This window comes from Cetorhinus maximus, chromosome 9 (genome assembly GCF_964194155.1).
Source record: "Cetorhinus maximus chromosome 9, sCetMax3.hap1.1, whole genome shotgun sequence".
Classification (NCBI taxonomy): domain Eukaryota; kingdom Metazoa; phylum Chordata; class Chondrichthyes; order Lamniformes; family Cetorhinidae; genus Cetorhinus; species Cetorhinus maximus.
In genome coordinates this window covers 52,051,211-52,076,299 of record NC_135887.1, presented here as the reverse complement: position 1 = coordinate 52,076,299, position 25,089 = coordinate 52,051,211, and the positions used below count along the sequence as shown (strand labels likewise).

General features: G+C 40.6%; 1 protein-coding gene across 5 annotated transcripts in view; it reads right to left on the bottom strand.

The window, feature by feature from the left end:
- The window catches only part of zzef1 (zinc finger, ZZ-type with EF hand domain 1), a 283,385-nt gene that overhangs the window by 162,544 nt on the left and 95,752 nt on the right, over positions 1–25,089 (bottom strand). For all 5 annotated transcript variants that reach the window (XM_078548719.1, XM_078548721.1, XM_078548723.1 and 2 more), the window contains exons 19-21: positions 9,120–9,279; positions 7,507–7,628; positions 853–975 (exon numbers count right to left, since the gene is read on the bottom strand). In XM_078548719.1, coding sequence (XP_078404845.1) covers positions 853–975; positions 7,507–7,628; positions 9,120–9,279 — 405 coding nt within the window. The remainder of the gene's footprint in view (positions 1–852; positions 976–7,506; positions 7,629–9,119; positions 9,280–25,089) is intronic.

Here is a 25,089-nt window from a genome sequence, read left to right as displayed (position 1 = left end):
TTAAACATCTTTATGCTGGAAAGTTTCAAAACTATATTGCATATACAATCTATATTAATGAATTGAATGACGCGAACCAACTGTCTCATAGCCAAATTTACTGACGAGACAGGCAGGTAGGAAAGCAAGTTGTGAGGAGGATACAGAGAGTCTGCAAAGGGATATAGATGGGTTAAGTGAGTGGGCATAAATTTGGCGGATGGAATATAACAAGGGAAAATGTGAGGCTGTCCACTTTGGCTGGAAGACTAGAAAAGCAGATTATTATTTATATGGAGAGAGACTGCAGAATTCTGTAGTACAGAGGGATCTGGGTGTCCCTGTACATGAATCACAAAAAGTTAGCATGTAGGAACAAACAAGTAATTAGGAAGGCAAATGGAAGGTTGATCCTTATTGCTAGTGAATGGACTAAAAAAAGACTAGGGAAGTCTTACTACAACTGTACAGGGCACTGGTGAGATTGCACCTGGAGCACTGTGTACAGTTTTGGTCTCCTCCCTTAAGGATGGATATACTTGAATTGAAAGCAGAAGGAATTTCTTCTCTCAGAGGGCCTTTAGTCTTTGAAATTCTCTTCCCCAGAGAACAGTGGAACTGTATCACTGAATGGATTCAAGGTTGCATTAGACAGAGTTTTGATCTACAAGGGAGTCAAGGGTTATGAGGGGCAGACAGAGAGTGGAGTTAAAGCCATTATCAGATCAGCCATCATCTTACTGGTTTAGCAGACTTGATGGGCTGAATGACCTACTCCTGCTCATATTACTAATGATCTATGAACACATCGTCTGGGTTATGACCAACAAAACTGCATCTACAAAGACCACAGATCTTAGATGCAACTGCTACCTTGATAAAGTCGTCACCAGTTTCACGACAGAGGATCTTCAATGTTTTCGCCAGTGGAGCGAAGGCTTGCAGCAGGGAACAGTGAGGGATGTCCAAACTGGAAAGCTCTAAAAGAAAGATTACCTACAACAAAATTTGGATGAAACCATTATTGAATGGTTATGTGTAAGCAGTCTAAATTCATTAACTGGAATAGAACAGATTTAAAAACACATAGGCTGCAGAGTCATTATATTTGGTGGAATAGGGAAACTTTTAAAGTAATGGAATGCTGTGGCTTGAATTGTTAATATCTCATTGAATGCAGGTATCATATTAGTTGACTGGAAAATATAGCTTTAAAAACGAAAGAACATTATACTGGCAAGGGCTGGCCTGCCAGCTTAAGACTCAGTGATGTTGTTATTACATTAGAATCTATTATAAAGGTAGCTGTTCAAAACAACATGGGTTTGGTTATACCCAAAAACATTTATTGGAATTGTCCAATAACAGTATGGGTAGCTAGTCAGATATTTGGACTGGCAGGGCACATTAGAAAAGCTGCCTTAAGAGGCAAATAAAATCTTGACACTGAGCTACCAGGTAGGGCGAAATGGAAACTATATTTCATATTGAAATATGTCACGCAACACATGCATTGATTCTAAAAGTAAAGTTACACAGCTAAATGTAAATTAGTTAAGATAAACCTTGAACAATATCAGAGAGTCTAGGTGCTATAGTTCTCTAAACACATCAGCCGTTCCAAAAGTATAATGTTGTATAATGATTTCTATTTGGCATATGATTTCTATTTTATGGATCTGTTCAAAGTAATTGTTGCCAATAATCATGAAGAATTATTGAGAGCACGTGGAGTACTAACTGGACACTCGATTCAAGAGTAGAGTACAGCTATTAAAGCCTACTTGATTTTATGAATTATGAATTTACTACATAGAATCATACAATCATAGAATGCTTTCAGCACAGGTGGCAGCCATTTGGCCCATCATGTCTGTGCTGGCTCTCTGAAGGAGTAATTCACCTCGTGCCACTCCCCTTCCTTTCTCCTTTGCCCTGCAAATTTTTCCTTTTCAGATAATGAACCAATTCTCTTTTGAAGGCTTCTATTGACCACCCCCACCACACTCAGGCAGTGCATTCCAGATCCTAACCACTCTCTGGATGTAAAAATGTTTCTCATTAGCCATTGTTTCTTTTGTCAATCATCTTAAATCTGTGCCCCCTGGTTAGTCTCTCCCGATCCATTCTGTCCAGACCCCTCATGATTTTGAATACCTCTATCAAATCTCCTCTTAACCTTCTCTACTCCAAGGAGAACAGTCCTAACTTCTCCAATCTTTCTGTCTAACTGAAAGTTCCTCACCCCGGAACCATTCTTGTGAATCTTTTCTCCAATCTCTCTAAAGGCATCACATCCTTCCTAAAGTGCGATGTCCAGTATTGGACACAATACTCCAGTTGATGCCAAACCAGTGTTTTATAAAGGTTCATTGTAACTTCTTTGCTTTTGTACTCTATGGCCCTATTGATAAAGCCCAGTACACTACATGTTTGATTAAGCACTCTCTCAACTTGTCCTGCCACCTTTCAATGATTTATGCACATATACACCCAGGTCCCTCTGCTCCTGTACCCTTTAGTTTATATTGTCTCTCCTCATTCTTCCTACCACAATGAATCATTTCACACTTCTCTGCATTAACTTTCATCAATCATTTGTCCGCCCATTACACCAACCTGTCTATGTCCTTTTGAAGTTTTACACTATCCTGCTCATGGTTCACAATACTTCCAAGTCATTTGCAAATTTTGAAATTGTGCCCTGTACACCTGTTTACAGAGGATGGAAGTTGGGGGGGTGGGGGGGCAGGAGAGCCTGCTGATCTTATTGAAACAGATAAGATTCTGAGGGGGCTTGACATGGTAGATGCTGAGAGGGTCTTTCATGGGGGCATCCAGAACTAGAGGCAGAGTTTCAGAATAAGGGGTCACCATTTAACATGGAGATAAGGAGGAATTTCTTTTCTGAAAGGTTCATGAATCTTTGGAATTCTCTACCCCAGACGGCTTTGGAGGCTGGTTCAAATATCATTTACAAGAATGAGCTCGACAGACTTTTGAACTATAGGGGATTTGGTGGTTATGGGAAACAGACAGGAGGGTGGATTTGACATCAAGATCAGATCAGCCATGGTCTTAATGAATGATGGAGCAGTCTTGAGGAGCCAAATAGCCTATTCCTGTTCCTCTCTGCTTTTATATTCTCATATTCTTTCTTAGATGGCTCCATCGACCTCCACACATGTAGCAGCTGTGACATAATAAACAGGTTAATGGTACCAACAACTTGAGAAGTTGTAGTTAGGGTGGCCAACACCTCAGAGAATAGTATTGAGGAGTATGGTCAAGTGATAACTGAAGAATTGTGCGCATGTGACTGTCTCCAGTTGAATGATTTGAGTGACAGCTCAGTAAAGTTAAGGCTATAACAAAGAATTGTTAGAGGGTGTATGTGTCTACCTATACAATTACAGCCAATGAATCATTTGCAATAGTCTCTCTTCCTGATCCTGCAGTGGTACCACTGAAATCCCACAAGGATGTATCTTTGGCCCACTTCTATTTTCTCATCTACATGCTGTTACACAGTGATATCACCCATATGTAAGCTTAGGATACCCAGTTCTCTCTCTGCCCTTCCACTACCTCAGACTTGTCACATTGCTTGCCTGACATTCAGTACTGGATGAGCATATGTTCTCCAGGCCCTGTCTTCTGACCTTGGCTCGATATCTGTTCCCTAGCCATTAATTTTACCACTCTCTCTAGCCAATATATGAGGCAACCAGGGTGTTCTTTTTTAACCTTGGCTCGGCTTCCAACCACTCATTCTCTCCATAACCAAAACCCCCTACTTCAACTTCCATAATATCAACTGTATCTGCCCTTGCCTTAGTTCATCTGCTGCTGAAACTCTCATCAACGTATTTGTTATCTCCAAGCTCGACAATTTCAAATGCCCTCGTGGCCGGCCTCCCAACTTCCATCCTCGATAAACATGAGCTCATCCATAACATTGCTGCCTGTATCCTAATTTACACCAAGTTCTGTTCACCCATCACCTCTGACCTACATTGGCTCCAAGCCTGGCAGCACTTCAATTTTAAAATTCTCATCCTAGTTTTCAAATCCCTCCATACCCCTGTAACTTACTCCAGCCCCAGAACACTGATATCTCTGCTTTCCTCCAATTCTGGCCTCTTATGCATCCCTGATTTCATTTTCCAACCATTTGTGATCCAGCCTTGACCTCCCCAGGCCCCAAGCTTTGGAATTCCTTCCCATTTTTCTACCTCTCTCACTTCCTTTAAAATGCTCCTTAAAGCCTACCTCTCTAAGTTTTTGGTCTCTTAGACCTACATCCAATGTAGGTCTATGTCAAATATTGTTTGATAATGCACACGTGAAGCAACTTGGAACATTTTACTACATTAAAAGCACTATATAACTGCAACTTTTTCTTTTTCTTACTTAGACTTTGTAAGTAATTCCTCAAAATAATATCATAGGCATTTAATGGCTTTCATGGAAATTAAGCATAGTGATTATTAATAATTACATATACAGTTAATATTTAGGGGGGAAATTGTCACTGGGTTAAGAAACAACTGTAATAGTTAAAATAACTAAGGGAGTGGTAATGTGAATGTTAAGATGTATTTCAACAGGTCCAGGGCAGAAGAGGGTTGTCTCTCCTCAGGATTTTCAGTTTTCCAGGAAAAAGGATTTGGGTATGGTTTATATTAAGGTGTCAACTTTAAATTAACTCATGCTCACAAGAGCCGAAAATACACCTTATAGGCTCAAGGGACAAAGAGATGATTGGTATGTTCATGAAATAATACAAAAATCAATGAGCAGCCATTGAAACTTATCTTTGATCAAAAAATCAACAGTAACATAAATCTCGCTTCTAAAACTACTTATAAATACTATGCTTATGACAACTTGTGCTGTGTATGCTGGAGCCGATCTGGTTGTGAGACATCAGGTAGGTAGTACGGAGAAGGGTTCTGGCCTGTTCTCTCATACAGCCTCCGCTGTGGCATCACACAGCAGTGACCTGCATATTGGACCAGGCCGTGGACCATCTGGAGGACCTTGGCAGGTCACATATTGAGAACCACTGACATAGGGGTACCAGCGTTTCATTGAAGTCTGAGATTCGCTATAACTGTTACACTGAGCTTAACAATTTGTTTCTGGCCTTGTTTCACAAAGTATTAATTAGTCTGTGTACCAGAAAATGCAGGAAGTACATGTGTGAAGTACCCAGTAATCAGTTCAAATAACAACAGGTCCCAGCAGCGCATCCACAGGTCACACAATTGCAAAAGCAGATAGGGCACTATGGTTGAACTCCTGAGCATAGGAGACATTGATCAGATTGGTTTATGGAAGTGACCAGCACTGCCAAATCTAAGAATATATCTTCAGCAGAGTCAAAACGTTGTAACAGAATGAAAGTGAAGGCTTTACAAACCCAGCATAGCACAAGACATAACGTTCAATCTTGGAATCAAATCCCTGGAATAGACTGTCATCTAGCATAACAAAACACTGAAATAAAAACAAAAAGTGCTGGAAATGCTCAGTGGGTCCGGCAACATCTGTGGAGAGAGAAGCAAAGTTAACATTTCAAGTCGAATATGATTCTTCTTCCATTCTGAAGAGATTTTGCTATTATTTCAGATTTCCAGCATCCAGTGTTATGCTTTTGAACACTGCTGAAAAAAGAGACATCTCGAAGCATGTGTTTTTCAGCAATACTCAAGTTCTATACGACCAAACCATTATTTTGCTTTTATAACAACAAAACGGGGATTCGGTTCAAACATTCGAAGTATAATTGAATCTTTCTTTTTTATTCTTTCGCGGGGGTGGGCTTCGCTGGCTAGGCCAGCATTTATTGCCCCTCCCTAATTGTCCTTGAGAAGATGGTGGTGAGCTGCATTCTTGAACCGCTGCAGTCCATGTGGTGTAGGCTGGGACCCATTGTTATTTGAACTGATTACTGGGTCCTTCACACATGTATTTCCTGCATCATGTAGGTACACCCACAGTGCCGTTAGGGAGTTCTAGGACTTTGTCCCAGCGACAGTGAAGGAATATAGCGATATAGTTCCAAGTCAGGGTGGTGAGTGGCTTGGAGGGGAACTTGCAGGTGGTGGTGTTCCCATCTATCTGCTGCCCTTGTCCTTCTAGATAGTAGTAGCTGGGGGTTTGGAAGGTGCTGTCAAAGGAACCTTGGTGAAGTCCTGCAGTGCATCTTGTAGATGGTACATACTGCTGCTACTGTGCGTCGGTGATGGAGGGAGTGAATGTTTGTGGATGTGGTGCCAAACAAGTGGGCTGCTTTGTCCTGGACAGTTTGAAGCTTCTCCAGCGTTGTGGGAGCTGCACTCATCCAGGCATGTGGGGAGTATTCCATCACACTCTTGACTTGTGCCTTGTAGATAGTGGACAGGCTTTGGGGAGTCAGGAGGTGAGTTACTCATCGCATTATTCCTAGCCTCTGACCTGCTCTTGTAGCACAGTATTTATATGGTTAGTCCAGTTCAGCTTCTGGTCAATGACAACCCCAGGATGTTGATAGTGGGGGCTTCAGTGATGGTAATGCCATTGAACATCAAAAGGCAATGGGTGGATTCTCTCTTGTTGGAGATGGTCCTTGCCTGACACTTGTGTGGTGCAAATGTACTTGCCACTTGTCAGCCTAAGCCTGGATATTGTCCGGGTCTTGCTGCATTTGGACATGGACTGCTTCAGTATCTGAGGAGTAGCAAATGGTGCTGAGCATTGTGCAATCAGCAGCGAACATCCCCACTTCTGACCTTACGATGGAAGGGAGGTCATTGGTGAAGCAACTGAAGGTGGTTGGGCCGAGGACACTACCCTGAGGGACTCCTGCAGTGATGTCCTGGACCTGAGACGACTGACCTCCAACAACCACAACCATCTTCCTTTGTGCTAGGTATGACTCCAACCAGAGGAGTTTTCCCCCTAATTCCCATTGACTCCAGTTTTGCTAGGGCTCCTTGTTCTCTTGAGTGGAAACAGTTTCTCACTATTTATCCTGTCCATACCCCTCAGGATTTTGATTACATCTATCAAGTCTCCTCTCAGATTTCTTTTCTTCAAGGAAAACGGTCTCAACTTCTCCAATCTATCCTCATAACTACAGTTCTTTATCACTGGAATCATTCTTGTGAATCTCCTTCGTACTCTCTCCAAAGCCTTCACATCCCTTCTCAAGTACAGTGCCCAGAACTGGACGCAGTACTCCAGATGAGGCCCAACTAGTGTCTTATACACTACATTAATAGCACACTGTTAAATAAATTAACCTATAAATCTATTCTAGTAATGACTTAGAAACAAACTGCAAATCCTGGATTTGGGGACCAAAGATTCTAGGAATATTAACCAGTTTAATGATTTATGCACCATTACTCACATAAATTGTACAAAAAAAATCTGCAACGTTTTCTTGTGGCGTTATTTTATCTGTCTTACTTTTTTTAAAGAAGCATTTCATTAAAATGTGCTTCCAGAGGAGCAAACATTATGCTTTAACTCACGTACCAGTTGTCTAGTTGCCATTGCAAGAAAGGAGTCATTCAGGCTTGACATGATCTTATTCCCACTGCATTTTAGCATCAGGAAATCCAGAACATTGGATGCACTGGAGATGTGACGTTTGACATCTGTTTAGCAATATTGTGGTAAATAACACAAAGAAATGCAAATCAGTTACAACTTCCAGTCTAGGGCATTTTCTAAAATAGATGAAAGTTTGTGCAGTCAAATTAACTCCAAAAAGATCACGCAAACCTGGGTAAAATCCTAACCTGTCCAATACAGAACATCCAATTAATGTTATACTTCTCTTCAACGTTAGTTTGAAACGCAACACAACCAATGCTTAAATGTCTTACTGTTTATAATCATAGTAATGATTATTAAACCACTTTAAAATATTGCATTGTCACAACTCAGGCTTTTCTCCTTCTTGTTGAAGTAACATAACTTTCTAATTAACTAGGAATGTAGTAGACACTATTATTTAAGGTAATGAGTGGTTTATTGATAGTACTTGCACTGAAAAGCTCAGGAGCACTCAACAATCAGTGCAACCATTTACAAATAAACAGATTCTCTTCTCTCCCAAAAAATAAATAAATAGAGGTTAATCATGCAACTGAAGCCAATAAAGATGCAAATTCAATAAGGAGATATTTTTAAATCTAGGAGTCAGAAGTAATGCTGAAATCCATAGTACACTTCATTGCTTTGCCCAATTAGGGAGAACTTGCATTACAGAAGGAAGGAAAGCCCCGTCACATCCTCGGGACACCACAAGGTGCTTTAGACCAATGAATTATTTCCAAAGTGCAGTTATCGTGCCAGGTCTCACAAGTGCTCATGAAAGGTGCCAGTTCTTTTGTTGATGTTGGTTGGTTAGGCCACTGGAGGAACTCCCCACTCTTTTTGAACAGTTCTGCAGAATCATTTACATCTGCCAGAATCACCAAACGAGCTCATCCAAAACCCTGCACTTCAAACCACCTATCAGTCCTGCAGCATCACCCTAGGGTTACATGCTTAAGTCCTAGTCTGGAGCTTGAATCCACATCCTTCCAATTTACTGGCAAGGGTGCTACCAAATGAGCCAAGGTGAGACTTTAATATAAAACATTTTACTTTTATTAGAGTCTAAAATATATTCTAGTGGCCATTTAGTAATTCATTCAATAGGCCAATAGTACTGAATGCAGACACAGTTAAGTGAAATTTCAAATTTTAGAACCTAATGTCAAGAGTTGCTGTCTTCCAGATGAGACATTAAAGTGAGTCCATATTGATTAACCAAAATACGGCAGTAGTTTGATTTTAGAGACATTTATTGAATTGAAATTTTTATTCTACATTTGGGGCCAAAGATCAACTTTAACACAACATCTGAAGTTAAACATCAATTCTGGTACGTTAAAATCAGGAAATATGATCATAGAGGCAGTTTCTCAAATACTGCTCAAAGAACTTGCAATGCACATCTTTAGTTCAAATTTACAGGGCCAATCACTTGGATGGCTCTTTCTTTCTATACAATTTTTTAAAAATATCATTTTTATTTCAATTTGAGCTTGAATGAATAATACAAGCAGCAGTAACAGTGTAAAAACTGAGATACATACAGTTAAGGAGGATTTCTCTTGCATGACGGAGAGACAAAACATCATTCCCCTTCAGCTGCAGGTAACACCAGGAAAGGAGATGCCCCTGCAATGCCCAGAGTAGATTGACAAGAACGGCTTCATTCTTCCCAAACAAGCTGTTCACAAGCATCAACTCGCACTGAAAGTAAGGATCACAAAAAAAAATTTAAGCCAAGCTGCATCTATATCACAGAAAGACTCAAGCCTGTGACACTGACTCACAATGCAAGGGTCTCACAGCAGTCAACAAAGATGGAACTTGCCAAGAATGGTGGCTAGGGACAAATAGCAAAAATGGATATTCTCTGTTACTGATCTGAGTAATTCCTGGCAGCTGGCTGTGCAAGGCCCTGGAAGCAAGTGCCAATTGCTTAGCAAGAGTGGGGCACTATAAAACAAAATGCAGAAACTCTGATCGCACAAAACTTTCATAAACTTCATAAGTGAGTTGTAAATAATTAAACCATTTTCTGGCCCTCTGATTTCCAATAGGAGCTAAATTTAAAAAAAACAACCTGAATCAGTCAGGTTTGTATGGCACCAAATACAGATAGCGATAGATTATGCATAATGCCTTCAGGAACTTTAGATATTTTTACATGCTGGAGCTACAGTGTGATTACGTAACTGCGCTCAAAAGGTGTACAAAGAATTTAAACTGAATTGGGCAGCACACGTATGTTTATCTTCCTGAATACCACCCAAATCCCATCAGCAAATTTTCCCACAATGGAGCCATGTCAGAGGCAGAAGCTTTTCACTTTGTGGAGAAGCTCAGAATTGAATTCTACCCACTAGAAAAACAGACACAGAAGCAATACTCAAGTGTTTTGCAGAAAACGCTGGAAATACTCAGCAGTCCGGCCGCATCTGTAGAGGGAGAAACATAGTCGATGTTTTAGGTCAGTGACCTTTCACCAGAACAATGATCTGAACTGTGTCAGCGTTGGTGAAAGGTCACTGACATGAAACGTTCACCCTGTTTCTCTCTCTACAGATGATATCAGACCTATTGAGTATTTCCAGCATTTTCTGTTTTTATTTTAGATTTCCAGCATCCAAAGAATTTTGCTTTTGCATTGGTTCAACTAGTTTTGCATTCATGTTACAATTTGTGTAATTTGTTTTGGGAAAGAAGCTTACTCCTATTAATTTGTACAGAGATAATCGGAATATAATTTTACAGAATCTGTTTGAATTTAAGGCTCAACAGAGCAGTAATTGTTCTTGCCTGTAGTGTCCACAGCTGCTTGTGTGGCATAAACAGAATTGCCAACTCAGGGAGGGGAAGTGTGTGAAGTAGATGGGGATACTGCATAGTCTAAGTATTAAAAGCTGTGACATACATTTCATTCTTACTCCATATAAGACATGAACGAGTCTTCTCATCCTTTGTAATGTTTATTTTAGACTTAGCTACAGCATTGATTTAGATTTGCTTTCAGGCTCATTATGTGGTTGCCCTGTCTAAAAAAAAATCTGCATTTGACTGGTACAAAAGCGAAACATTCAGATGCTGGAAATCCAAAACATTGCAACTGAAACATTAACTCTGTTTCTCTATCCACAGATGCTGCCATGCTGGAGTATTTCCAGCATTTTCTGTTTGTATTGGATGGTTACCGACATTTGCAACTTCCTAATTTTTAACACAGTAACACAGTCTGTTCAAACCTTTAGCTCTGAACAGTGATTCAATAATAAAATTAGATTAGTGTCGTTTTTTTTTAATAGATCAATTTGAGCACTGCTTAAAACAAGTTTTCTTCAGTCATTGATTGATGGATTCTTTGACTGTGGTGGCTTCCCTAGTGGTTAGGGGTCAACATGGGCACTTCCCAGCATACAGGTGGCAAACAGGGGCAGAAAACTGACTGTTTCCTAGGCTGTAGTCCAGGCTTGCTGACTCCAATTGTGGTTGTGCCCCAACTATAGCTTCAGGAAGCTACCTGAGGAAGGTCAGTCGGCATCCTTCCATCTACGAAAGATGATGGACACACAGCAAACAATCCGTTTCCGATGGGGTGACACACCTTTGCTGATGGCTGAAGAAGCAAATACTTGAGGGGCAGGTTCTGCCACAAGTGCCACACATGAAGCTTCCAAATGCCATCGTGGGTAGTTGTTTGACGTTGGTGCCTATTACCAAGCCACTGGTCATCAACCTACTGGAGGTGGTGCCACTTTCCTCTGTCATCAGCTAGTGACGCCCAAGTGATAATCAATGTCTAGGGTCTTCATGTCACGCTAGCAAGCATCTTTGAAGCACAGCTTTAGGTTTCTCACTGGTTAGCTGGCTCCAACTACTTCAGCATACCTGAAGTAGGTATGCGACCTTCTTCCATCCTGCAGACGTGCCCAAGCCAATGACGCCACCACTGGTTGATGAGTGCTAACAAACTTGGGAGCTCTGCCTTTGAGAAGACTGCTGCATTCATGATCCTATTCTGCTAGGATATACCCATAATACAACACAGACAGTGAACATGGAAATTTTCTTGATAGCTGTAAGTTGTCCATGTTTCACAGCCATATAACCAGGTGCTGAGAACACAGCTTGATGCTATTCCATGCACGTTTCATGAATCGGTCAAAGGAGGTAGCTGCTTTCCCTTTGTGTGTATCAGCGTTGATATCAAGGAACAGATTGTCTGTCACCATGGACCCAAGGTAGCAGAAATTGCTAATCACTACCAGTGGGGTGTTATTCAGTGTGATCAGGGGGCCGAGATGCAAAACTTTGTCACATGACCACAATTTTCTTGATGCTTCTAGTCAGGGAGAACAAGTTACAGGCAAGGGAGAGACAGTCCATGAGTCCTTGTAGCCGAGTTTCTGTTTGAACATCTAGCGTAGCATCGCCAGCGTAGAGGAGTTCTCTGATCAGGAGAACTTGGCACTACACCATTGCTAATGGGCCACTGAGGGAGCTGTGCTGAGAAAAAAAGTGAAATTTTCTTTTTAATTCTGTTATGTGTTGTTGGCAAGGCCAGCATTTATTGCCCATCCCTAATTGCCCTTAAGAAGGTGGTGTTGAGCCACCTTCTTGAACCGCTGCATTCCATGTGATGCCACAATGCTGGGCTAAATGGTCTGTTTCTGTGCCATAAAATTCCACAGCTGGCCAAAAGGCAGATGATCTAACAGCTGCAAATAGCATCCCGGTCGATTCAAAACTGTTTGACCACTAAGTTACTGGAAGTACAAGCTGACAATAGTGCCATGAGGGAAGCAGTTATCTGGGACCTGAGTGAATAGAGCAACCAACAGGGCATCTTCAAAGACTGAGAGATTGTGAAATAAACAGCACAAGGGCACAGAAGGAAAAGTAAATTGGAGTGGGTGAATTTAATGTCAAATCAGGTACAGAGGAATAAATATAATGGAGCAAAGAAAGATTGGATTGAGAGAAAAAGGGAAAGTTAAAAGGAATGGCATTTTCAAAATTTTCAACAATGTGTTAAAAAAGATACAGCACAGTTGTAATATTTAATTTTCAGTGCCATAGCGGTTGATTGGCATCAATTAACAGTCATTAAAAGACTTTTTAAATGACAAGACTAACTTTCTGTGGCCGGTTCATTTCTCACCTGCTCAGCAAATGCAGCAACTTCACAACATTCAATGTTCGCATTTGTTGGGGCAGACAGCAAAATGCAATGCAGCAAAGGTAATGGAGAAACTCTGAAAGCAACTTTTTGATATTACCATTTAGCACACATCTGCTCCTCATTTGAAGTTACTGTAACACTGACACACAAATTATGACAAGTGCTATTAGCCTCACTGTTATTCTGGCAGCAAAATCTGTCCCCATCAGCATCCAATACTAAACAACTAATGCATTTAAATAAATTGAGAGATTCTGGAGCCTTCCTTTCAAAATAGTCCATGAAAAATTTTAATTGTTTAAATAATCCATGATAAACAGTGTACCAGGAAAGTTTCTACTTACTAGAAAACTGCTCATGGTATGTTCCTACATCAGATTTGACATTCAAGTGTAACATTTTATTGCTATTAATTACTGCACATTTTAAAGTAGCTTCAAGGATAATTTAAAAATAAGGCTGCAGTGGAGGCTTTAAGATTTTAAAATAAAATTGAACACAGGCTCAGAAATTTATCTAGAATGCTTGATACATCGTCAAAAAACTTAGCTTTAAGCTAGGGCTCTATCAGATGCTGGCTGAAACACTGCAGCAGGCCAAGGACAGAGATGTCAGCATGACAGCAAGGCAGGGAATTAAAATAGTGGGCAAACAGAAGCTTGTGGTCATGCTTGCGGATTGAGGAGAGGTGTTTTACAAAGTGGTCGCTCAATCTACGTTTGGTCTCTCAAATGTAGAGGAGACCATATTATGACCAGCAAATACAGTATACAGAATTGAAAGAAGTGCATATAAACCTCAGGCTGCTGCAGAGTTCCAATGGAGCTAAATGCAAGCGAGGAACAGCTTTCAATTAAGCACTTTACAACTGTCTAGACTCACTGAGTTCAACAACTTCAGTCCATAAACTCTGCCCCCCAGTTTGTTTCTTTTTTTTTGCATGTGCCAATCTTAACTCTTGTTTCTCATGTTTTTACTTTCAAACACAGCTGTCCATTATTCTGCTATTCACCCCCACTTTGGGCAAATCTTTGGTTTCCTTACTACACCCATTACCACTTCCTCTGCCTTTTGTACCATGAAATCTTTTGTCATTTAATCTCCCCATCACAAACCTTCCCTTTGTTCTCCCTCACCCCCCTTTAACTTGCGCAAAATCTATTAATTTCTATTTTCCTTCAGTTCAGAAGAAAGGTCTTTGACCTAAAATATGGGCACTGTTTTTCTCTCTCCATAAATGCTGCCTGACTTGCTGGCTATTTCCAGCATTTTCTGTTTTTATTTCAGGTTTTCAGCATCCGCTGTATTTTGCTTTTGGGAACTGGTAATGTCTATTTGCCTCATAAAGCCTCTTACTGGAGTATATGCAAGTGGACCAGAGCCATTTGTCAGAAAATTAAATAAAGGCTGGACATTCCCACTAGCACGAACTCATTCATTAAGTAATAACAGAAAATGCTGTAAAAACTCAGCAAGTCTGACAGCATCTGTGGAGAGAGAAACAGAGTTAATGTTTTGTGTCTGTATGACTTCTCCAGAGCATCATTTATTAAGTATCAGCATTCATTAAGTATCCCTGCACTTGGCATTGATGGGCTTCCTTAACCAATTTTGGTCCATCTCTGCTAGTTCATGCCTAGCAATGTAGCACAAGGAGTGCCAACGAATGACAGATGCCCTAATTTTGCCACTTTTGGGAACTAATGGCAACAATCAATAAAACAGTTTCTAACAACCTTAATGGAATATGAACTTCATTAAATTGTGAACCAAGTTCCCCTACTGATAGCTGAAAACATTTTCACACAGGAAGGTCTACTCTGTTTCAATGAGCAATATCAAGCAAGTGCATTCCCTGTGCCCTTCAGCTATCAACATAATTGCACATAGCTGCGCCTAAAGGGTATACTGTCCTGTTGACTACTTTCCGCGCTGGATATAAAATAGAATCTTTAGTGGAAATCTGACACTGGATCCACAGGCACAGATGACCTAGAGCACTCCCACCAAATAGACTTATTTCTCATATTGCCAGTAGTTTTTCATTAAAATAAGTATGCATGTGCTTTAAGGATAATTTGCACACCCTGCAAAGAGTCAGTTAAAACCTGTTTTAGCCAATGCTAGAGGTAGAGACCGTGGTCCAATGGTCAAGATTTCAGAATGGACCAAGCCCTCTCTGCAACGAGAACATCATCCACCAGCCTAGACTACAGCATGTTAAAGGACATGACCACCAATAAAAACTCCTCTCTAACTAGCTTTATGAATGATGTTTATAAACTTTCATTCAACTGGTAGCTTGCGTAATGGAAGGTATCAGTTTCTACCTGTAACAGTGTAATGAGAATGAAACTAAGAAAAGTAACTCCCAGCATCAGAAAGGGACTTCCCATACCGTATTAATGGAATTACCTTTGGCTATTTATTTCAAAGAAGAAAAGTTTAAACTGGACTCAAGCAACTTCAGCAGAATGATTAGGAGTGAAGAATAATCATTTTTGCATACTCAAATTTGAAAAAATATATTCAATCTCCTCCAAAAGATTAGATAAACAAACATTGCTCCACAAGCTCAAACAACAGCATGTTTGGTGGGCAGATACTTATCTAGTGACTCAGATGATTCACATTTCTCGTGTGGAGTTCTGCAGGTCTGCATTCTCACTACGCCTCAATACTAGTTGCTGCTTGCATAGCAACTCAAATCTAATGTAAACACAGCTTCAATCTGCCATCATATTTGGGCATGAATTGAAGATAAGAGGTAGGAGGTTTAAAGGGGATTTGAGAGGAAATTATTACACCCAGGGGGTGGTGAGAATCTGGAACTCACTGTCTGAAAGAATGGTAGAGGCAATTACATAGAGGCCTGGAGGTAATGTATTAGCATGGATTGAGGATTGGTTAACACATAGAAGACAGAGTCGGGATTAATGGGTATTTTTCGGGTTGGAAAGAGGTAACTAGTGGAGTGCCACAAGGATCAGTCAGTCCTCAGGCCTCAATTATTTACTATCTATATTAATGACCTGGAAGAGGGGGCAGAGTGTAATGTATCAAAATTTGCTGACGCTACAAAAATGGATGGGAGGGCATGTTGTGAAGAGAACATAAGGAATCTGCAAGGGGATATAGATAGTTGAGTAAGTGGGCAAAAACTTGCAGATGGAGTTTAATGTAGCAAAGTGTGAGGTCATGCACTTTGGTGAGAAGAATCAAAAGGCACTATTATTTAAATGGAGACACACTCCAAAAAAGGGCAGCACAGAGGGATTTGGGTGTTCTTGTGCATGAAACGCATGGGGGTGCAGCAAGTAATTAAGAAAGCAAATGGAATTTTGGCCTGTATTGCTAGGGGGCTGGAGTTTTAAAATCAGGAAGTCTTGTTACAACTGTGCAGGGTGTTGGTGAGGTCGCACTGGAGTACTGTGTACAGTTATGGTCCCTGTATTTAAGAAAGGATATACTGGCATTGGAGGCAGTTCAAAAGAGATTCACTAGGCTGATTTCTGGGACGAAGTGGTTGACTTATCAAGAACGGCTAAACAGGTTAGGCCTTTATTCATTAGAGTTTAGGAGAAAGAGGGGTGATCTTATTGAAATGTACAAGATTCTGAGGGGGCTTGATATGGTAGATGTTGGGGGAATCTTGAACGAGGGGACATAGTTACAGAATAAGGGACACTCATTTAAAACAGATGCAAAGGAATTTCTTCTCTCAGAGATAGTAAATGTCTGGATTTCTCTACCTCAGAGTTGTGGAGGCTAGATCACTGAAAGTATTTAAAGAGGGAATGGATAGATTTTTGAAATATCGGGGAGTTGAGGGCTATGAGGAGCTGGCAAGAAAGAGGAGTTGAGGCCTGGGGCAGATCAGCCTTGATCTTATTGAATGACGGTCAGGCTTGAGGAGCCAAATGGCCTACTCCTGCTCCTATTTCTTACGTTCTTATGACATTTAAAAAGTACTTGGATATGCACTTGAGGTGCCATAACTTACAAGGTTATTGATCAAGTGCAGGAAAGTGGGATCAAACCGGATAGCTACTTGTTCACCAGCAAATGGGTCAAATGGCCTTATTGCATATTATAAGTTCTATCACAGCATACTGGTTTTTACACATTGCATAGGTTTATGAATGCATGATTATTTGCCAAACTAAGTTCTGGATCCAACTCAAAGTTTCTTAGTCTGCATGATTGGGTTTTAGCTAGCACATATTAAAATTATCAGAACTGGATGATTTTTTTTTCTCTTTAGGAGTTGCAGTAAAATTAATGCAAAACAATGCAACACTGTGAAAATGAATGCTTAAAAATAATGGAATGGATAAAAATGATCTAGGATACACTGGTCATACGTACATGCCCAAAAGACAATGGATTTGGGAAATAAAAAAAGACATATTTATATAGTGCCTTCCATGACTACAGGATGTCCCAAAGAACTTTACGGCCAATATAACTTTGAAGTGTAGTCACTGCTGTAATGTAGGAAGCATGGCAGCCAATTTGCACACAAAGTTCCTAAAAACACCATTGTGATAACTAAATCATCTGATTGTGATGTTGATTCAGCAATAGATATTGATGAGGGCATGGTGCCATGAGATCGTAGGCATCCACCTGAAAGGGTGGGGGTGGGGTGGGGGGCTGGGGGTGGGGGAAGAGAGACAGGGGCTGAGCTTAATGTCTCGTCAAAAGTTGGCACCTCTGACAATGTAGCAACCCCTTAGTACTGGACTGAAGTATCAGCCTTGGTATTCATGGTCAAGTCCAGGAGTGGGACTTGAACCACAATCTACTAATTCAGAGGCGAGAGTGCTATCAACTGAGCCATGGCTACATACCAATGTACAAGCGTTCACATAAGCTAAATTTGGGATCGATCCAGAGTACGAATTGCTCAAGTCCTTCTTGAATTGTAATTGGAGGGTTGTCACTGAATTAATAAAAGGCATCACCGCTTCAAGCAGATTATCAGGTTAAAAAAAAAGCGCCAGAGCATTAAGGTGGAAGGACCCAGGTTCACAGGCAGGAAAACAAGGGTAAAGTCGTATGCAATGTTGTACTAAATTCAGTAAAATAATGATGAACAAAATTAAAAACTAGATGTATTACGAATAACATCTATTCCTAAATCACACTGAAACTCAAACACTGACTGATACTGGTCCTGCAATTTGCTTGAAGCGTAAGAATCATCAGCACGGGTTAAATATTTGGTTCTGAGACGCCTGGCAAGGATGAGTCATTCTACAGAAGCCAAAAGCCCATCCCTTGTTATGCTGAAAGTTTTGTTTGTGACATTATATAACACTGAAGTCTTTGACATACACTTCCACTTTAAGCACCTCAGAAAAACTACGCTGAACACTTGCAACAACGGTTCAACAATACAAGCAAGACAATGCCTACCAATTTTGAGATAGCTGGTTGGAAAGTTCTTCTCAATGAATGTAGTGACCAGGAATTGAGAAAAATCTGTCAAAGACTGGATAAGGAATACACAAAGCATGGTCCGAAATACAGCCAAAGAGAGCTGGTCACCAAGATCATCGAGAACACCATATCCTCAAAGCAACTGTTATCCTACAAAGGTCTGACAAAAAATTTGCTGTACAAGTATGTGAGAAATATTGGTGCACGTGTTGATCAGAAAAATCAAAGGAAAGATCTCGCAATCATCATACGAAATTACTGGGGCACAAGTCAAGCAAAAGATTTACCAAGGCTCCGCCACCATGAAAGGACGGAATGCAGGAAAATATTGAACCTCCTTACTAAACAATCAATCCAAAAATTATGCACAGATTTACATGTCCCAAATGACCAATCGGACGTGATAATGACTTTGCTATTACGGATTCCGCATGCAAGTTGGCTCCTAAAGAAGAAGTGCGTGACCATAGGCATATTGAACAATTATCTGATAGACGCGCAGGCCGCATCAAATCAGACCGAGAGTAAAAGCTCGATAGTTGAAAAAGTAAAGAAGCACATTGAATCGCAACATAAAAGAAGCAGTTTCCAACAAACACTTGAACCAATGCATGTCATGGCTGGTCCCTCAAATGCAGCATCAAACCATGGTGCACAAGGAATGGCGAAACCACACGGAAAGTTTGAGCCAACAATGAAAATTAAAGCAACTATTTATCAGTAAGGGATGTGGAGATGGGACAGGAAAGCAGAATTGATATACAAGTTCAACCTTGATCTTATTGAAAGGTAGAGCAAGTTCAAAGGGTCATACTGCAGTTCTTTTTTCTTACGTTTACGTCCTTATTCGGGCAGATTCCTTCTGAAAAGGACATCAGACTGCTCGAGATTTTCTCCTAATTAGGCTGCGCAGTCTGGGTCACTTTGCAACCGAGTTATTACCAACCATAAGGATTTTGAAAGCTGTGGGATTGTAACTTGTGATAGACTGGGGAGATTTTCTTCTCTTTTGGTTACAGCTAATAACAATTTAGAAGTGAAGACGTTTAACTTTCGCATATTTAAAGTATTGTTACATTAGCTACCGTATTAACCGTTAACTTTTGTGTAATAAGGAGCAACTGAGTGGTTTTATTTCTCATTTACTCATTGCATGCAGATGTAGAACTGGCTATCCTAATGGTTAACAGAGGCTTTGTTTCAAAATTCATACAGTGTGTGAAAACACTAAATTTAATGAAACCAAAGAATATTTTCCATGTCTCTTGTCTGTTTATAAGTCTTTCAAAAAAAGATGAGACAATCATCCCTCATCCCAAATCAAAAATGCTGGAAAAACTCAGCAGGTCTGACAGCATCAGTGGCGGGAGAAACAGAGTTGACGTTTCAAGTCTGTACGACCCTTCTTCAGAGCTGAAGACGGGTCATACGCACTCAAAACGTCAACTCCTTTTCTCTCTCCACAGATGCTGTCAGGTCTGAGTTTTTCCATTTTCTGTTTTTGTTTCAGATTTCCAGCATCCAGCATGTGTGTGTAAATTCTTTTTATATATTTGTAATTAAAAATCAGCTCAGAGCAACAAATGAAAACAGAAGTTATCAGTCCAGATTTTGCATTAAAAATGGCGGTGAGATTCTCAGTGCTCATTATCGAGGAGTAAATCACAGCATTTAACATCATTTCACCAAGACTCAGCATTAAAACACACAAAGTGTGTGACCTGCTGTATATTTAAGTGATAGATACCCAAAAACATGTCAAAAGGAATTGGAGCTCATCCATTCAAGTGTAAGCAAACTTTTAAATAGCATGCTAAGTCTTAATTGCTGCAACCTCTCTCATCTAGAAGTTCAAGGGCAGCAGATAGGTGGAAGCACCAGCAGCTGCAAGTTCCCTCCAAGCCACTCACCATCCTGACTTGGAAATATATCTCCGTTCCTTCACTGTCGCTGGGTCAAAATCTTGGAACTCCCTCCCTAACAGCACTGTGGGTGTATCTACACCACATGGACTGCAGCAGTTCAAGGCGGCAGCTCACCACCAGCTTCTCAAGGGCAACTAGGGATGAGCAATAAATGCTGGCCCAGCCAGCGAAGCCCACATCCCATGAAAGAATTAAAAAAGAACCTCCTTGGTGCTGAAAATTAACTTTTATAAGTGTGAAATCTCATTTCTTCAGATTTTAATTATTGTTGCAGGTTTAAAAGAATGAACAATGTAAATTTTTTAAAACTTTTTTCTTTCTGTCTCATTGATCTTAATTCCATCTTTCTTCTCCCTATTTCTCTTTTGTGCATGATTTACCATTGAATAAACTATTTTGTACATCTTGGTTCAGACTCTGTGCTGCTCCATATTAATTCTTCAATCTGATTTTGTATCTCCTTAACCATTGCTTGTCCTGTTCTCACAGGTTCCAAATCCCCTGTACAGGGCACCACACCAAAATGGTTTTCCTATGTTCCAGAGCATAACGTCACAGAAAGTCTGTTCTTAACTATAAGAGTAATGAATGGCAGGCATCATTTGTTCACTACTGACCACAACAGTCAGCCCATAACCATGTTAAAAGGTGCACTTAAAAACTGCATGCTGTGAAGCAATCAAATTTAGTAATTGCATGGCATTCAAACTTGCTGTCCCAGAGCTTCCAAAACATCCTCGTGTGAAGTTCACTTCTCCACACTCACTCCTTTTTGCTACAACAACCACCTCCTCAAAAAGCATCAGAACAGATTTCGCAACATTTTATAAACTGTTTCAAAACCTGGTTCATCGCACTTTTTGCCACTGAAAACTAAAGAATCATTGGTGGCTGTCACAATAGCACAGATCAGGTATTTTTGATTTGCTTTTACTTTCCGTAGTGAAGCTTTGCGCTATTAGAAGAACTGGAATAAATAACGGGGTTTAAGCTTTGAATGCTTTAGATTTAAAAAGAAATCTAAAGTTAAAATTACAGACAATCTGAGGTTTCACTGCATAATCTGAACCAAGTGCACATTTCGAGGTCTGTAGTCCTGTAGTGCTTGAATAGTGGACTGTTTTTGTATTTGCATTACTGCATCAAACTGAGAATCGAGTGGAGTGTAATTATTTTTTTAAACTCTCAGTATAATTCATAAAAGTGGTGTTGTGAACAACTTCAATTGACAGCTATGATGATACAATTCTTTGAGAATAAACCAAACACTAAAATACTGGGGATAGGAAATTAAACATGGATCATGTCAAAACCGTGTTCACCTTTTTAAAAGAATATTTTCCTTACGTCACTGTTAAATTAAATCAGGGCTTTTCCTCAATGCCAGAAACTACAGTATATTTCAGTTGATCCATTCAGAAGATCCTATTCAAAAGTTTAAGCCTAAACTCAGAAGACTTAAATATGACATCAGACAGAAACTTGGGCCTGAATTTTTCAGGCAGCGGATGAGCTCGGCAGGAGCGGTCGTGGAGCCAATCGCCACCCGTGATCAACTCCGCGCCGCCATTTTACGCGGGCTGGTCAATTAAGGCCCGCCCAGCGTATGACGTGAGCGGTAGCACTCAGCGCTACGTGTGCGGGCAGGGGGAAGAGGGAAAGTCGGGGATAGCGCTTTCTCGTGCATGCACATGAAAGAGCGCTTCAATCTCCGAGGCACGGAGCTGCCTCAGAGAGATTGAAGGGCTTTTGAAATTATTAAATAAAAAGTTTTAAAATTTATTTAAACATGTCCCCTCATGTGACTGTGTCACATGAGATGGGACATGATTTCATATTTATGAAAATTTTTTATTTATTCAATAAAAGCTTCGGGAAACCTCATCCCACTCATAGGATGAGGTTTCCTACTTGGCCTTTTCGCCTGCCCGCCAACCTTAAGGTTGGGCAGGCAACGTTTACAATTACCTTAATTATTTCCTTAATGGTCTTAATAGGCCATTTACATATCGGCGGGCGCACAGCCAACTCCAGCTTGCGCCCGCCAAACGAAACATCGCAACTCAGCACAATGACATCAGGACGCACGTCCAACATCATCGCGCGTCATTTTATGCATCGGCGTGTCGGGTCTGCACCCACACGCCGACTGAAAAATCCTGCCCATGATTCCAACTTAACTCCTTGGGCGGGAGAGATGATGGCGTAGTGGGAATGTTGCTGAGCTAGTAATCAAGAGACCCAGACAATGCTCTGGTTCAAAGCCCACCAGAGCAGCTGGGATCAGTTAATAACTCTGGAATATAAAGCGAGTCTCAGTAATGGTGACCATAAAACTATCATCGACTGTCATAAAAACCCATCTGGTTCACTAATGTCCTTTAGGGAAGGAAATCTGCTGTCCTTACCTGGTCTGGCCTACGTGACTCCAGACCTACAGCAATGTGGTTGACTCTTTGAAATGGCCTAGCAAGGTCAGTTCAAGAGCAATTAGGGCAACAAATGCTGGCCTTGCCAGCGACACCCAGATCCCATGAAAGAATAAAAAAACACATTCTTTTGTAACTACTCGTGAATACCATTAGCTTTACCATTTAATTTATGAACTTTAAAATAGTGGTGAGTCTTCACGATGTCTAAATCACAAAGGAATCAAAATACATTTTCCTAGATCGATAAAACCGTCTCATTCATAAAAGTCATGTCCTATGCACGTTAACTCAGTGATATTTCTTCTTAAAGGTGGCAGACATAATTTCCTTAGACAAGTAAAGCTTAAAAACAATTTTAGTCAAATGGAGAATAATGGAAAAACTGTCCTATCAAATCAGAGATGGTGCATCTATCCCAATTATAAGATGAAGGCCGATAACTGTATTTGATAAAAGAAAACTAAGTTCACAACACATGAATTCAAAAGGTTTCAGCATCAACCTTTCAGAGAACCAGCTTCACGTGTCACAAGGGAACAGGCTCAAGAATGCAAGGCTGTAGTTCTCAGACACCCTTCCTAAACCAGCAAAACTGATGCTTGGAAATTCAAATTGTGCCCTTGAATCCCACCTCAAGACAGTTCCTTTGATGGACTGGCAACTGTTTCTACTAATACAAGCTCATCTGTGGAATTCGCTTATTCGAATGTATCACTGCCCGAATGACTCTCCATGTTGGGTTGATCAAAACACAGAAAGCTAACAGAATTTCACAAGTAGTTATAAGAGAATATGAGTTGATGACAAATATAATCTGTGGTGATGCAGGATTTCTTCTGCACTGGAACAAACCAGGTTTCTAAGTCCTCTGACTTAAGGTTTAAATCCAATAACCGACCCCAAAAGATGGTTGACAAGCCTCTTGGCTTTAATGTTCCATGGCCTGGAGATACTGGAAGGCTGGCTGGGAATTTAAACTCTAATCTATAGTAAGAACATAAGGAACAGCAGGCACAGGCCATTTGGCCCCTTGAGCTTGTTCCACCATTCTACATCATCCCACTTGCTCACCCTTGGCCCATATCCCTTGATTCCCTTACTGCCCAAAACATTATACATCTCAGCCTTGATCTCATTGACTGAGCACCCAGAACATTCGAGTAGAGAATTCTGAAGGTTAACAACCTTGAGTGGAAATTTTTAATTTCAGTCCTTAACGGTCAGACCCCTAGTTTTGTGCCCCAGCCAGGAGAAACAGCCCCTCAGTATCTGTCCTGTCAAGCCCTCTAAGAATTTTATACATTTTCATGAGATTGTCATCTAATCATTAAGTAATTTGGCTGAGTGGAGTTGAGTCCACAACCAGATCAGTCATGATCTTATTGAATGGCAAGGAGACTTGAAGGGCTGAATAGCCTACTCCTGCTACTAAGTCCCATGCTCCTATAATCTCTAAAGAGAACAGAGGCCCATTCTAGTTAATCTCTCCTCACCCCCTCTAAAGTAAGTATATCATTCCTTCGGTTAAGGAGACCAAAGCTGTACAGTTCTCCAGATGTGGTCTCGCCAAAGTTTTATATAATTGCAACAAGGCATCCTTACTCTTGTATGCCAACCCCTTTGAGATAAAGGATAACATGCCATTTCCATTCCTAATTGCTTGCTATACCTGCACGTTAACTTTGAGATTCCTGTACTGTAAATATACCCAAATTCCTCTGAATACCAACACTTACTAGTCTCTAAGCTTTTAAAAATATTCTGCTTTGCCATTCTTCTTACCAAAGTGGAGAATTTCACACTTGCCCACATTTTAGTCTGTTTGTCACCATCTTGCCCACTCACTTAACCAGTCTATATCCCTTTGTAGCCTCTGTGTCCTCCTCACAGCTTACTCTTCCACCTAGCTTTGTAGGATTTCTGAGTCCATGGTCCTAGTCCTGGCCTCTCCAACATTAGTGACTCAAACATAGAAATATAGGAAATAGGGGCACACGAACAAGGAGGAGTAGGCCATTCAGCCCCTTGAGCCTCTCCGCCATTTAATAAAGTCATGGCTGATCTGATAGTAACCTGAAATCTGTATCAGACCTACCCCCGATAACCTATCACCCCCTTGCTTACCAAAAATATATCCACTTCTGCCTTAAAAATATTCAAAGGCTCTACTTCCACCACCTTTTCAGGAAGAGTGTTCCAAAGACTCATGACCCTCTGAGTGAAACAATTTTGCCTCATCTCTGTTTTAAATGGGCGACTCATTTTTAAACAGTGGGCCCTAGTTCTGAGTTCTCTAGATTTTCTCCACATCCACCCTGTCAAGACCCCTCAGGATCTTATATATTTCAATCAAGTTGTCTCTTACTCTTCTAAACTCCAGCAGATGCAAGCCTGGTCTGTCCAACCTTTCCTCATAAGACAACTCACCCATTCCAGGTATTAGTCTGGTAAACCTTTTTTGAACTGCTTCCAATGCATTTACATCCTTCCTTAAATAAAGTGACCAATACTGTACAACCAGAGTCCTGTACAACTG